This window comes from Alligator mississippiensis, chromosome 10 (assembly GCF_030867095.1).
Source record: "Alligator mississippiensis isolate rAllMis1 chromosome 10, rAllMis1, whole genome shotgun sequence".
NCBI lineage: Eukaryota > Metazoa > Chordata > Crocodylia > Alligatoridae > Alligator > Alligator mississippiensis.
In genome coordinates this window covers 72,032,280-72,048,158 of record NC_081833.1, presented here as the reverse complement: position 1 = coordinate 72,048,158, position 15,879 = coordinate 72,032,280, and the positions used below count along the sequence as shown (strand labels likewise).

At 42.7% G+C, this 15,879-nt stretch overlaps 1 protein-coding gene and 1 long non-coding RNA gene across 5 annotated transcripts in view; one reads left to right on the top strand and one right to left on the bottom strand.

The window, feature by feature from the left end:
* The window catches only part of LOC106740243 (uncharacterized), a 105,288-nt gene extending 95,809 nt beyond the window's left edge, over positions 1 to 9,479 (bottom strand). For all 4 annotated transcript variants that reach the window (XR_002090511.2, XR_009455307.1, XR_009455308.1 and 1 more), the window contains exons 1-2: positions 9,308 to 9,479; positions 6,029 to 6,108 (exon numbers count right to left, since the gene is read on the bottom strand). This is a non-coding gene — a long non-coding RNA (uncharacterized LOC106740243). The remainder of the gene's footprint in view (positions 1 to 6,028; positions 6,109 to 9,307) is intronic.
* On the top strand, positions 9,187 to 13,558 carry HSBP1 (heat shock factor binding protein 1). The gene is made up of 4 exons (XM_006268560.4): positions 9,187 to 9,294; positions 10,439 to 10,505; positions 10,688 to 10,807; positions 12,139 to 13,558. The coding sequence occupies exons 1-3, from the start codon at positions 9,250 to 9,252 to the stop codon at positions 10,804 to 10,806; spliced, it is 231 nt and encodes a 76-aa protein (XP_006268622.1). The 5' UTR covers positions 9,187 to 9,249; the 3' UTR covers position 10,807; positions 12,139 to 13,558.
* The last annotated feature ends 2,321 nt before the right edge of the window (positions 13,559 to 15,879 follow it).

Genomic DNA, 15,879 nt, shown 5'->3' with positions numbered 1-15,879 from the left:
ATCTCACTCCGTGCGGGACTGAGTACTCACGATTCTCATGGATATCAACTGAGCCATTGGTTTGCTGAGCCTGGCATGGAGAAGGTTATGTCACCATTCCTGAGCACATCTGTTTCTGGGGGAAGCAAACGAAGGCAATCAGCAGTGCTTTGCTACCTCTCTGCTTGAGTCTCTTATGCGTGCAAATTCTAGAGAAGCAGTGGAGCGCTGGCGAGGGCCACTTACTTCTGGAACAAGCCGGAGAGGTCTGGGCTGTTCTAACCAGTGTTGCCAGGTCTTAAATCAGAAATTATCGCATTGGAAGCTCAAAACTATTGTACTTGCTGAAAAATTACTGTACACAGAAAAATTATGCAGATAAATCTGCAAATACGTTTTCTTCTTATTTACTTGATATTGCCCACTATGAGTTGCCAGAGAGCGAGTGAGATCAAAGTTGAAGTGTGTCTTTATTTCGAGGCAAGCATGAGAAAGTACTGATAGCAAACACAAAAGTTGGTTAAGACTCTCTGAGAGTGACTTGGGTTCTGCATATGTTGCATCAGTGAGCTGCCTCCAAAATTATGGCACATTTTGAACACTTTTACTGTTATTGATCATACATCATCCAAGTTGAAATTATTGTGCAAATAATTATCATATACCTGGCAACACTTGTTTAATTGACACCAGTGGTGCAGCAAAGTGGAAGGCCCCGCTTCCTTTCTCTGTCCTTCCTCCTTAACTGCAAGGGAGCCAGGCACTAGCCAGTTCAAGCAGCGCTATGCCAGGGAAGTTCCTCCTTGTAAGGGGAAGTCTTGGCTATTTACAGTCAAAAATCGTCCTCTTTGGGCCCTTTGCATGGTGCAGAAGCTGACAAAAGAGTACACGCCACAATGTGGAGAAGTCTTTTGGCTATTAGGTTGGCTGTGGCCCTCATCCATGCAGATGCAGGGGACCAAACCTATTGTTCAGCACAGGGTTAGGATTGTTCTCTCTACATAACAGTGTAACTAGCTCCACAATATAAGCCTCTTGCTTTTCCTGACTCCTAGGGGTTCACAAAAAGAACTATCCTCCTACCATTTTTCATGAATTTTCTTTTGCACGGAGAGAAAAAAATTGCTCCTTTTCTTTTTCTTTGCAGTCCTGTCCTGATGTGAGTTACAGTGTCAAATATTTACTTTTAAAAGAGTTTTAAACAACTGCAAACAAGACTTTTTTTTTCCTGATTGTTCAGGCATTTCTCTTAATGAACCCTGAGAAGAAATTACTGCGTTTAACAGATCGCTAGCAAGTACGTTTTATGCCGGTCAACCCTTCAGTGTTTGATCAATACCTCCCAAGCATTTACCATACCAGAAGATGGATGGCAATTTAAAGCAGCCTGTGCGTTGAATAATGAATAAGGAGAAGGATATAGCATCTCATCTACTGCAGAGTACTGCCTTCAGGTCAAGTTGTAGGACCTGGACTACACTGAGTAATTCCTATTGTTTATATTGATACGGTACTTGCATGATTTTATTACATAAAAGAAGTCATCTATCTCACTGCCATGTTACTTCATCACATTAGCCATTCACTGAAGTGCCCTTTGTAAGAACAGCTTAAATAATGCAAATCTTGTTCAAAGATTTCAAAAATACTGCAAAACATTTTCACTTCTGTACAGTCTAAACATGTACTCAGTACTTATCTCAGATGTGATGAGTGTCAGGACACAGCCCCACAAAGCATAAAGTGCCACAAAAGCCCCACTGAAATCTAAAATGCCAAGAATTTTTCACACTCAGAGCTGTGTGTATAACTGATTTATGAATCTGCAGCAGGTCTGGAAAATAATCTTTTAAAAAAAAATCAAAAGCCTTTCCATCTTGCGGGGGGGGGGGGGTGGAGGGAGGCAGGGGGGAGTAAATTTAAAAGAAGAAAAGTTTCAGGTGATACAAAACACTTCGTTAGAAATTTGTTTTTCTTGTTTTCAAACTTTTAAAACCATTTTAAAAAAATAAAATTGAAGAAAATTCCTATTCTATATCCTTTTGTAGACTGTTTAAAAGTATGCTGATTACCCAGGGTCACAGACTTCTACACGTCCGGGGCTGTGGCAACTGCTTTAACAACAAAGCTGTTACTAATAGTGTCATCAGGTGGTCACTATACCTATTGCGCAGCTGACAAAATTACTGTACAGTAGAATAAGTGTGGGCATATAGGTAGAAAATATTATAGATTTAGGAAGAGCAGAGCTAAAGGCTGCAGTGGCCTTCTTCTTTTTCTCCCAACTCAACCAAAGGTTTGTGATCAGCATAGCTTTCTTGGTGACGCCCAACAGCAGAACTCCTTCCTACCGTACCATGAATTCTAAAAAGCAAGGCTCACATCTTTGCAAAAATCCTTTCCCTGTCAGTAAGAAGAATGGCTCAACATCAGTGCCCGCAGACCTAGTATTCAGACTAAACCTAATGCTCTAAGTAAATGAAGAAGTAGAAGATGCAATCAGTCAACAGCAAGAAGGGATGTCCAAGGGAAAAACACTGAATGTGCTGGTGTTACTCGTGTCTCCAGGATTCATCTTATCCTGATACCTTCCTACCCCTGCTGACCCAGCTCCTACGAGTGACGGAGAAGTTTCTTTACCACCAGGAGCGCAGCCTCAGCCATTTTCCCCCAGCCCCCATTTCACACGGCCCGAAAAGAATGAGGTCCTTGGGATCTGGTATGAGACGATTCCCCCAGTCGAGGTTTACGTTGGATTTGTAAAAGCCATAGCCTACCCCTTGCCTGTGTTGTGCTCTCACTGGGTTAGTGTGGGCTTTGTAAGTGCTAAAAGCCTTGATAAATTCAAGTGAAAACACAGGCATCTAATACTGGACATGTGACAGGGCAAGAGTTACCAAGGGAGAAAGCTGGATTTCACTTAACTTTCTGTTTGACATGCAGTCGCTGGAGCTCAGCTTTAGTTTTTGAAAACATAACCAATTAACCACTACCAATTGTTCCTATTCTGGTACAAATCCATTTCCAATTTATTCAAGTCTTAATTTTCCTTTTCCTATAATGTTTAACATGGTTTCAGTTAAACATTATTCACATGATTCATGAAACCCTGGAGTTCATTTTCCCCTTGACGGTTGTTTTCTAATTACAGTTCCTTGTTTAACATGTCCCAATCTCATGTATATTTGAAAACCTCCTAGGAATGTTTCCCCTGTCAGCCTTATGGATGTGTTCTGTTTGTTCCACTTTCATATGTTCCCAATCATTTCAGCCGTTAGCTATCCCAGTTGTAATTGACTTATTAAAATTTCATTTTCCAGGTTTCAATTGAATTTGTGGGTTTCAATAACAGAGAACCTAGGGGGAAAAAAATGGTATTTGTGATCTTAAATATGAAACGGTATCTTAAACTTTCAAAACTGTACACAATAAGATGATGGCAACTGTCACAGATGATGGTTAATATTCATGTGTTGGGATGTTCTGAATGCTACAAAGGACACTGGATAAAATCTGATATTCTAGGTTTCAGATAACTGGGGATATATTCACTATAATTAACATACATTAGGTGACACGCTCTTATTTCACGTAACAAGATATCTTGGATGACGGAGGCTCGGTTAACCAAAACGCTGCTGCACAGTACATGCGCTGTCCTGCCACTCTTACATATGTAAGAAGCACCCTGTTGCAATTCTTCCTGCCAAATCCACATCTGAGATTAGCCCACGGGCAAAAACTGCTTCTGTAATAGCAAGGGTCACTTGAAGCACTTTGGAAAACTGCAAGTAGGTCCGCTTCAGTGCATCATCTGACCATGACTCTGACATATATAGTCATATAGTCTGGTCATTCTGCACTGTATTTTAAAGGGATGTTATTAGCTATTTTTCAGGCAGGCTTTGTAAGGTCCCTTGATGTTAAGAAACTCAAGAGTTCCTTTGCACACTCTAAAGCAGGGGTTGGCAGTGCATCAGGAGTGGTAGGCCAAAATTACACAGCTCATTCCGAGGTGGGCCAGCCCTTCCAACCTGGCTGCTGACACTGTGCAGCTGTGGTGCAAGCAAAGCCCAAAACACTGCTGAAGCCTCCTGCTGGCAAAAGCCCTGGGTTTGTGGGCAGGGTAGAGAGGCTCTGGCCCATAAGTTGCTGACCCTGGTTCTGAAGGGCTTCAGGTGTCTAAACACTTTGCCATGAACAAGGCAGAGAGAATGCAACCAGCTGCTGGCCCTTCGTTCTGATCATCTGTGGACATGATCATGAAAGGATCATTAACTCCAACTCTCCTCTCACACTCCATTTTGCCTCCGTCCTGTCTTACAAAGGGAAAAATAATGAATACAGTGAAAGAAAATAAGTTCATTTTAAAAGTTTGCCGCTGGTTAGATACAACACATAAGTAAGTGGTAAGGATAAAGGCCACCTCACCATATTAAGAACTCTAAGCATCATGTGAATGAAAGAGTACTTTCTAGATGAGTGATTCTCAACCAGGGTGATGGGGCACCCTGGGGTACGGCAAGATCCTCTGAAGGGTGCCACAGGAATTGCAGAGATGAGCAGATAGAGGCAGGCTCTAAGCATGAGGAAAGATGCAGATAAGGCAGGCTCAGGCTCTCCCTGCCTGGCTGTTCCAGCAGCCCCACTGCAAGGAGGTAAATGCTGCAAAAAATACATTTGTTTTCTAAATGGGGTGCCACTAAATTCCAAAAGCCATGGAGGTGAGCCTTGAGTCTAATGAGGGGTGTCTTGGGTCTAAAAAGTTTGAGAATCACCAGGCGTGTCCACATGAGATGCTTAATGCCCATTGGACTAATTCTACTGAGTAACAGTGTGGCTGACAAAAAACATGCTAATGCGTAGTAAATTAGTCCAATGAGCATTGAGCATCACAAAAAAGCAGTCATTTGTGCTAATGTGCAGTAGCACCGATTATGGTGCATTAAGTTAGTACTTGTTATTACAGGTACTAAACTATTATTAATACCTGTTATTACAGGTACTAAACTTAATGTGCCATAATTACAGTGCATTAATGAACATGTGGACGTGCCCACTCTGCAAGATACCTGTACTGACTTAAAAACCTTAAGGCTATTTGGAATCATTATCTGGTCTGACTTCCAACTGGAAAAAAAAAGTCTAGGAGGTCTGGAGACATTTTATGCCAGCCTTGAATGAGCCGGGACAATGGAGGAAGCTGGTAAAGCTTTTCACATATGCCAAAACGTACAAGCCAAGCCAAGCATCACATAGGAACAAAAATCAGCTGTCTTGAGTAAAGCAGACATAGATTTATTTACAATGGCTGCAAAAAAAAAAAAATCTATGCTTGTCCTAGCTGATTATTCTCATTTCTCTGAGATGGCCTGACTGGAACTACTGCAGCTGAACTGCTGATTGGGCATATCAAATCCATTTTTGCTAGTCATGGTTTGTCTGACGCGAATGTCTGACAACGGCTTGCACTGGAGTTTAAGCCATTTGCGACGGAGTGCAGCTTAACATGTAAACACGGACCCATTATCTGGAATCCAACAGGCTGGTGGAAAACGCTGTCAAGATAATGAAGCACTTATTGAAAAAGGCTGCAGTTAAATTAATCACTGTTAAATTACAGAACCCTGCAGACGAAGATCGAGTTGTTACTAGTTGACATTTGTTCAACAGAGAACTGGAAGCAAGCAGGCCTGGGCTGTTAGAAATGGAGGTCAGAATCAGTGGGGAATTGCAGAAGTATTAGAGACAGGAGGCAAACCAAAAAGGTGTGATGATTTGGTGTCCCAGGAGCTGCTGCCATTTAAAGAATGGCCATCTCTGCTTGCAAAGTTACTGCATCCTCAGATGCTCTGCCCTGGGAAGGCTGCCTCCGAAATGACAACAAGCAGACCTGCAGGGTGAGCCCGTCATTTCAGACACATGGAAATGTACTGTGAAGGACCACAAATGCCTTTTCCAACTCCCTGCTGAGTTGACCACAGGGCAACAATAGTAGGTGAGAGAGCTGAACCTCAAGACCTGGCATAATTGGGATGAACGGACTTACCACAGCCTGGCAAGTGCTGCTGATGACTCGGGGTGGACTCATCAATCCATGAGACATTGTGAGGCTCAACAGCGGAGAAGCTAACGGAACAATATTAACAAATTGAGTTCATAGATTGGTTATAAAGTATTTGCCATTCTGTATTATGTTAATGTTGCTTTATTGTTAGTATTGTGTTTGTCTGGGGAAAGAGCTGTAGAGAACTCTGCCTTTAAGAGGTTCAGGCAAGAAACAGTTGGTACAGGCAAACAAGGTGCTTTGGGTAACTCATATCTTTTATTAGACCAACTCAAATAGTTGGAAAAATTCTCCGTAGCAAGCTCCTGGGTTTAAATGCCTATCATCAGGCTGAGGAAGCATCTGCAGTTGGTGCATGCTCTCAAATTCACACCCCAAACCCTTGGACAGTCTCTGGATTCACTGGTGTGCCTGCACACAAACCAATCTTATTGTCTTTCGGTTTGGCATCACTTGGGACACATACAGGTAAAAACAAAAGGCATTAGGCTGAGCAGTAATCGGAGTCAATTAAGTAAGCAATTGCCTAAACAGCATTAAAGAGATCGATAGGAAACAAACAGCAACCAAGCTTTGCCACAAGGACATACAGCAGAAGGACAAAATCATGTCTGCACAGAAGAAAGAGCTGGCAGACGGAGAAATAGTTATATGCAGCGCATCTACACAGATGCTTAGAGACCTTGGTAGAAAGGGATGGATAAGGAGTGTTAGCGATAGACTATGCAATTCAAATGACAATCACAACCCCAGTTTGGTAAACACGTCCTTTAAATAAAAAAAAATTTAAAAAAAATTATTTTTTCTCCATTCCTCAGACCAAGAAACTGTAATTAATTTCGGAAACAACCCACTCATAGATAATGAATCTTGTATTACTTTAACACTGTTGTGATGGTCACCTCCCTAATGGAAATCCCCCTGTCTTCATTTCATGATGGCTTAAGTCGGAAAGATGCTATTAATACAGCACAGCAGCCTGCAGTTGCCTGGAAGGTGCCTTTTGAAGATCACGTGAAGATAATGAGAAACGTCCTGCACTTGCAGGCTCACCACACATTTGCTGGCCACAGTTAACTAGAATCTCTCTTCACAATCACCAAGCCACAAAAATGCTGGCTGTTTTACAAAAGAAAACTATCAATGAGCTAAGGTATCTGCGGCCAGCGGGCCTGTGCCAAGGAAAGCTTCTCCTGCATCTTCTTCCTTTGTGAAATCTTATCCCATGCAGCTTGGCAGCACCTATCCTTATGCCCAAAGATCACGGAATGAAGATGTGTCTGGCACGAATTGCATCTGCTCAAACTGCTCACATTTTCTCCTAGTTTCTTTCCTACACACAATCTGCCATAAATCCCCAAATATGCTTTCAGTTAGTCATCAGTCCCTTACATAACATTTCTGACTTCCACTGCAAATCCATAACGCCGCTGTCCCTACAGCTAGCCCTCCTCAGAATCCAGACTACCTGTAAATGCTTGCAAATCAGGCTTAACTGCTCATTTGTGGTCACCTCCAAAATTAAATAACCCCCCCCCCAAAAAAAAAACCAAAACAAAACAAAAAAGGTGGAGGATTACTTCAGCTCAAACCGTTTGGAGTCTGGAAAATATTTATGCTCTCTCCAATTCGTGAAAGTCTTTCTTAAATGCATGAAAGAAACTATGACATCTCCCTATGGGCACAGCTTTTGTTTGAAACAGCACAACAAGCAGCAGGATTATGGCTAAGCTTAATGCTTTGCAAAAATAAATTAATAAAGATTTAACATCTTCACTTCTTCCTATGAGATTTTGCCACTCCTCACTAGTTATAATTAATACTCTGCCTCCTACTACCCAAAACAGGGCTTATTGTCTGAACAGAAACACTATGGATGCCTTTGCATTTCAGATCCTGCTTCCAGCTGCAACAGCACCTCTGGCTTCAGAACCACCCCATTTTCCTGTATATAAAACCCCCAATATAGCTTACACCCTATTTTTGAAAGGCATCCTGAAGAAAAAAAAACACACACAAACTGCCCAGGGTTATGGGTGCACAGAGGCTAATCTTCAACCCACTCAGCCTCCCTTTCCTGCATAACTAAAGCCCTAGATAAAGCCAGGTCTCCATGGGTGGATCTCTGAGCTTTAAAAGAGCCAGACAGTGGGTCCAACTGCACAGTTACTGCACGGTCATTTGGCGGCTGCGCAGTAACCACCATTATTTTGTAGTCCCGGCAGCGCATGGGTTGTTTCCGACCCTACTGAGCAGTACCAATGAACTACTTGTTGCTTGTTGCTGCTGCAAAATAGCATCAGAGTCAGGGTTTCGTGCCCGCCAACACTAGGTCGCCCTCGCATCTTGTGTAGATGCGCTCCCTGTGAAATAGATGGCATGATCCCCCTAAGAAAGCTGAGCTTCATTAGTAACCAGAACTCATGGTAGAGCTCACGTCTTTTATTAGACCAATTAGAGTTTTGCAACCAAAAAAACCCAACTTTAATTGCAAGCTTTCGATTGCAAGCTTGCAATTAAAGACATTTTTTGTTGTGGCAAATATCTACTTGGTCTAATAAAAGATATCCCACCTCTACCACGAGTTCAGATTACGGTTTTCTCTAGATGAATACGTCTGCACCCCAGATACCTGAGCTTCATTCGTGGTACTTCCGGACCCTTAAAAAGGCGAGATTTCTACAACCTATTCAAATGGCAGTCGTTGCTCAATTTTGCAGGCCTGTTTTAGGGAATTTAAAATACAGAGGTCAGAAGTAAGGGAACACGGGAGTACGTGGAGCGCAGACCCACGCAGTGGCGAACTATGGGTGTGAACTCAACAGTGCCATGACTCCATCAGCTGCCTGAAGAGCAATTCCAGGGCTGCTGCTGCTCAGATGGGTAAACATTAAAAACAAACAAACAAACAAACAAACCCCTTGCTGGCTTCATAGGCCACCCCCACATTTAATTCTTATGTTTTTGGAAGGAGGGCTGATTGGCAGGGAGGAAATATGCGTGTTTCTACTAGACAATACGGTAGGCATCACTGTCTTTTGTACTCTCTGAACAGCGAGGACTACATTCCCCACAATGCCCCTCGCGCCGGGCCAGGACGGGCAAGGGAGGGCTCTCCTCTCGCGAGATTTGGGCGCGGCCCGGAAGTGCCCGCGCCTTGGAGACGGGAGCGGGACGCGGCGCGCATTGACGGAACCGACGCCATGGCTGAGACCGACCCCAAGACCGTGCAGGACCTGACCGCCGTGGTGAGGCACTTACCTGGGGCCGCGGCCGTGGGCGTCGCCTCTGGAGCAAGAGCCAAAGGGACGACCGTTAGGGGCGGGGCCGGGCGGCCGTTGGGGGCGTGGTCTGGGGGATGGCATCAGGAGCAGCGGTGCGCATGCGCAATGCGGGCTGCCAGGGCACAAGGGCCTGGAGGGGTGACGTCAGGAGCAGGGGTGCGCGTGCGCATTGCGGGCTGCCAAGGTGCAAGGGCCTGGGGGGTGACGTCAGGGGCAGCGGTGCACATGCGCAGTGCGGGCTGTTAGGGCACAGAGTGCCTGCTGCTGCCCCCTACTGGCAGGGAGGTGGGGAGGCAGGTACCACAGCACAGGGGAGGAGCTGGGCACTGAGTTCGAGTGTTCCCAGTGTCGCGTCACAGGAAGCTGGGCCCCCCAAAAGCCCAGCGACATCTGGACAGGGCTGGATGCGGCTGCACAGCCTGCATTTTCCAACCCGGCGGTATCCCCGCAAGCTGGATGCTTGTCCCCGCCGGCTGGACTTGCGGCTGAGCGCCGCCGTCATAGAGCTCGAGCTCCCTCATGCTCTTGTGTCTCGACGTCCCCCTGTTGGCGTAGCGGTGGGGAGGATGGGGCTGCCCCACGGCTTCAAGCAGGGTTGCGGAGCTGCCCGGCCAGCCGTTCTCAGCCTTTTTAGGCTCGAGGCACCCCCTGGGAATTGCTTGCTTTTAACTTTTCACGCGGTTTTTGACTATGGGTGGATAATAGCAAGTTTCAGGTTCTCGGACATTTGAGGCTGGAGGGGACACCTCGCGAGATCGTTGGGTGCCCCGGCCCAGCGCATGTCCGCCGGGGTCAAATAGCCCCGGCCCGGCGCGCCTCTGCCGAGTAACCAGTGCGCGCCTGGGCTCCTGTGACAGAGCGCTCTGCAGGACGTGACGGGGCCGAACGTTTTAACGCTGTGGATCCCTACGTGAAAACTCTGGTTTCGTCAAATGTTGGCTCACGTAACTGTGGTAACGTCAGGCGACATGCTGGCAGCACCCTTGGAAGGATATCAAGGCACCTGGTTCAGAGTTACTGCACTAGGCTAAAGAAGTAGAAAGAGGGGATATTCGGATGAAAAGTTTGAAAGCGATGCTTTAAACTTAAGCCTTTCCCTGTGTTTTAGGTACAGACATTGCTTCAACAGATGCAAGACAAATTTCAGACCATGTCTGACCAGATCATTGGAAGAAATATCCTTTTTCGTACTCGTGCCTCTCTGGGTGCGCGTCAAAGATATTTGCAAACTTTTATGTCCATCAAACGCTTATCTTTGCAGCTCGGGTTGTTACCGTTAGCCGTCCCGAGTGAAGTTATATGCAAGGAAATAAGAGTGTAAATCATGTACAGTTCATTTTCTTTAACTTGAGTTAACTTGATGACATGAGCTGTCGCATTGATGACCTGGAGAAAAACATAGCCGACCTCATGACGCAGGCAGGAGTGGAAGAACTAGAAGGAGAGAACAAGACGCCTGCTCCTAATAAGAGCTAAAGTGAGTGACTTGATTCGCTTCCCAAGTGAACTCTTCTCCCTAATGATGTAAACAGCAGAACTGGCATTGACTTTAAAGGGGCCAATTTTTCATGCTCATTTGTGAGGCAGACTGAAATTCAAATAGAGCAATTATGAAATGCTGTAACAGGAATTTGTATCTTGTGCAGTGAATGCTAGGATATTTGTTTGTGATCTTTAGGAAGCTCCTACCAACTTGTTCAGGCAGGACGGCTGCTTCAATGACTAGAGGCATGGAGTATTAAAAACTGGAAACTGAGAAAAATACGACGTAGGAAGAGTGCAGACTGGTGTGCACAGCCTCTGCTCACGCAGCCTGACATCACTTGTACAATTAATGTTTATTCTGACTAATTGGAGTTGCGCTGTTGTTGCATTTAATTTCACTGACTCATTTCTGCCAGTCTTCCTAGCAGTGTCACTGTTTGTTGCCCAAAAATAGAAACTGGGCAACAACCAGCTGCTTCGTCAGCTTTATAAGCATACTTTCATCAGCTTTATAAGGTATGGGTTCTGGCATGAGACTCCATTAAGAAAAATCTTTGGACTAGTCCAAGTTTGCAGATCATAGTGAAGTGATGCAAGTCCTATACACAGGGTGTGCCTATGCTGGATTAGTGAGGTCAGTTTTGCTTGTGAGATTTCACTTAGTTCAGTGAAAAATTGACACAAGGTGATTTTATTTTTTTTATTTTTTTATAATTGTTGTTGGCCTTGAATATAGGAAAGTCCCAGTGTTCCCCATAGAGCAGTGGTTTTAAGGAAACTGGTTTTAAGCAGTTTTAGAAGAACCTTAAAATTGGGGACAGAACAAAATATCTTTTTCACTGTATCATCAGCCCTCAGCCCACACTCCCAATCCACATTGTACTGTCTTGTCTGCTGGAAGGGAAGATTTTACTTTGAATTCTTACATGTTCATCTTCTCCAAATATGACAGTGAAATATGTGGGCGGATGAGGGTTTTGATCCTGCAAACTTCTATTCAGGTGTTTAACTTTATATTCTTGGCATTCTTGTTAGTAAAATTAAGGTCTTGCAGTTTAGATTAGTATGATCTTAATTGCACCAAAGTTTAGCTTTATTCTTCATATTCAATCATGCTTAAATTCCTACTGGGACCTTGCAATTGCATAAACGTGGAAGTTTCACACTTGCCAATCTCTCTTCATTTAAATGGGGGGGGGGGGGGGTGGAGACTGGCTGCCAGCTTACCTTCTTTGTGTTCTACTAGCTTTGTGCAATATTTCTGTTGACTGTACTTGTCTAATCAAATTCTTATTTGCAATAATCTTTTATCTTCCTCAACAGGTTGCCAATAAATTAGGATGAATGCTGGGATACATTTTTTACAAGCCCATGGGATTACAGAACAGCTTTTTGCAACTACTGTGTCTAAAAGCATTTTTATATGGTTATAGAGCTTGCATTCCTAATGTATATTGTATACCTAGGCTTAGGTTAGTTTATATTTTGATTTGTGTACTGTAGTTTCACTTTTTGAATTCTTGTTATAAAGGATCAACTGTGTTATTAAAACACAAATCTGATGGATCTGAACTAAAACTACTGAATGTGAGTGGATTTTTGTGAAGTCATTTATTTTTCTCTGTTGACTATACCTTTTATAAACACTTCATTTTGATGGCGAAAGATCTAGTGATTTCTATTGAAATTGAAAAATTAACTTGTCATATGTAACTTTGTGGAATGAAGCACAAGATTGAAATATAGATTTAGTTGTAGTACTATTTAGATAGCATAAATTACTGAACCAGTACAAGATTGTTTATTAATGTTTTTAATATATCCAAGATGATGCTTCTGGAAACTTGAGACTCCAGAAAAAGAATCGCAGCTTGCTCATACTCTCGTATTACTTTACCTATTGAGTCAGTATTTTAATTCTCTAAAACATGCCTGCAAAATTGAGCAATGACTGCCATTCAAATAGGTTGTAGAATTAAAAAGCTGAGGTGCTATTAATTCTTGGTTAAGGTTTCCTAAGAGTATTGTAAGATACTACACTGAAACTCTGATAGCGCAGGTCCATTAACAGTGTTATATCTGAACAGTAGTGTTATGAACATAATGATAAGCCACTATCTGAGAAAAGTGCCAGGTCTTTGAGGTTAGATCACTGGTTCTCTGAATGAAACTCTGCTGATTTAAGAAACACCAGAATATCCTTGTATGCAAAGGAAGGAAGGAATCCAGTTATCAGAGAGTTGTAAAGTCCTGGTTATTGTGTGAGCAACAAAACTCTAGGACTCTTCATAATACCCTGATCCAGAAACCAAAACAATTATTAATCTCATATTAAACTTTTATTACTCCTTTTAATCTTGTCCAATTTGTATCTAGCAGTTAAAATTTAACAGGTTAAATTAGAGTTTTTGTTTTCATAAATATTTTCTGAATAGTCTTTGCATCCGTTTCACTGGAACGGAAAAAAATGACCAGTGTTTGGAAGATTGGTGTGGCTGTTAAAGTGCCAATGCAGTTTGTTTGAGCATAACTTTGGCATAACACTGAAAATGCATCAGAGGGTCTGAGAACTAGAGTGGAATTATGAAGGCAACACAAGATGTGATTTTTCAAAGCAGGAAAAACTGTACTATAAGCTCATAGTAATAGGGAAAGTTGTGATTTGTAGGAGATGTATGCTGTACCACCAGCCTTAGATTTGTTGTACTGTCATTAAAATACCTAATAAACTGTTAAATGGTAACATATAATAGTGAAATTATGTTTAAAGCATGGACAGTAGTGCATGCATTTTACTAGTCTATCCAAAAACTTGAACTTCAGCAGTTGAATACATCATTGAAAGGCCTTGGTGTAACACTTCACCTGCAGTTGATATAATATAAGTTATCTGACTGTGCATCCATAATGATTGAACAGGATTTAGCTATCCACTGAACATTACAATATGGAGACTCTCTGTGCGTTGTTTTCTAGTTCTCAAAACAATTGCACATACTGCTTTTGGCTAAAGAATTAGAGTGCTGAAATGAAGTTTTACTACACCTATACACTGCAACATTTTACAATATACAGGGTAACCTTTTATGTGGTATAATTAAGTTACGTTATTCTCTCCTCTCTCCCCCCCACCCTTTTAGCTGTCATGGTTTTGACTGTGTATGAACTGACTAAAGGCAGTACTTTTCAACAGGTCTAGTCACAAATATAAGTTACCAAGACTATTACACTTTAAAGGGGAAAACAAATTAGGATTCACTGTGAGCATTAACTGGATTAATATTACTCATTAGAGAAGTTCAGGCAATTCATCATTTATGTTTCTTATAACATTTATCTTGAAGACAGAGTATCAAACATGGAGGTATTGGAGCATACGGGACTGATGCATTTAGAAACCCCTATTAAGAGGAGGAAGTTGCAATGGATCAGCCATGTCAGGAGAATAAGAAGACTGTATCCCCAAGAATATTTTGTACAGCAAGATTTGAGATGGCTCTAAAAAGCAGGGTTGCCCTCTATGGTGGTACCACATTGTGCAAAAATTTATATGAAGTTGTTCAACACCAAGGTACAAAAGTGGGAGGAGTGCGCAGAATCCTGTTAGACCTGGAGGGAACATTTAGTATTGGGTGCTGCTCAACATGAAGTGGCTTTGATCCCAAAGATGGAAGCAAAGTGAGAAAGAAGGAAGCAGCATGCTGTAAAATTGCTCCAACTCAGACAACATATGCATCCATGAAACTTGTAACAGGCTATGTCACACTCTGGTTGGTTTTGTCAGCCACGAACAGATTCATCAGGCATCTGATTAGACCTCTTACATGTACACCATGATCCAGAGGGTCGATGGTTGCCTACTGTCTTGAAGACAGTGCTGTTTCTAGCCCTGGGGCTACATTTTGAAATTATAGTCTGAATCCAGCATGAATGGAAGTATATTGTCAACTCTCTCTCATTTGTGTACCTACTTACTATTTTATGACAATGCCTCCAGTTGCCACAATCTAGTTTGATTTTTTCTCTTGGTACACTTACATCCCGTGTCTTTCTTTCACAAGTGAAGCTCTGCTTTACCACAGGCCATGCCTGGTTTCCGTGTATGCCCATAGTATATACCCTGTGCTTTCCTAGTTGCAGTCTTTCAAAAATGAAGGAATTTGGAATAGGATGGTCATGCTAAAAAGAAGAGCAGCAGACAAAGGTGGAGACATGTGAAGCACACCAAGCAAATGACCTTTTTTTCACTAGACCAATTTATGACTGATACAAAGTACAGGGAAGATTCTGCACAGTACAACAGTAGTGCAATGCACCTGGGTACACCAATAAATTGTGGTATGTGTTGCATTCTGATTAGTTTATATGATTTGCAATTCCTTTAAATCAGCATTTCTCAACCTGTGGGCTGCAAGAATATATGAAAGGATTGCAAGCAAACTTTAAAAGTGGAAACAGTGGTTTTTAACCCCCCTCTCTCATTTGAAACCATTGCCCCTCATATGTGTGTGTGTGTAGATTATCTATATGTATGAGTGTGTGTATATTTCTATATCGATAGATAGATATAAATATACACACAAATATATAACCCAGTGACTCTCACACACACACTTCCTCTTTACCCATGATTGCAAGTGGTTGGAGGTGGAGGGTGCAGATCACTGATTTCACTTCCTGTTTGACTGGAAGACCAGCTTTATCTAGCTAATTGATTCATAGGCCACTCTCTTGTTTCTCAGTACAATACAGGAGATACAGAGTCTGCTTTAGAAAGCTTTTGCCAAATAAATCACAGTTTGGCTCAGTGAATGTTCTGGTAAGGTGAACTGGCTCTTAAAGCCCACATGAGGATATACAGATTGTATATCCTCAGTATGGATATAGAGTCAGACTGACTCTGGATGGGGGAAATAGTGCTATGTCTTTCTTGAACCAGGTTTCAGATGAGTACCTTCACCACCAGTACTCTGGGAGTAGAGATAATAACTAGGAATATTGTGGAATCTTTTGCAAAATGGTTATTTTCCAGGTAGCTCCAGGTTCTTCTTCACCAAGACATGG

What these genes read in the sequence shown, in the direction of transcription:
- HSBP1 (XM_006268560.4), top strand. Translation starts at nt 9,250, where the DNA reads ATGGCTGAGACCGACCCCAAGACCGTGCAGGACCTGACCGCCGTG. An exon ending in TGCAGGACCTGACCGCCGTG is followed by an intron (nt 9,295 to 10,438) that starts GTGAGGCACTTA and finishes CCTGTGTTTTAG; the next exon opens with GTACAGACATTGCTTCAACA. An exon ending in TGACCAGATCATTGGAAGAA is followed by an intron (nt 10,506 to 10,687) that starts ATATCCTTTTTC and finishes ACTTGAGTTAAC; the next exon opens with TTGATGACATGAGCTGTCGC.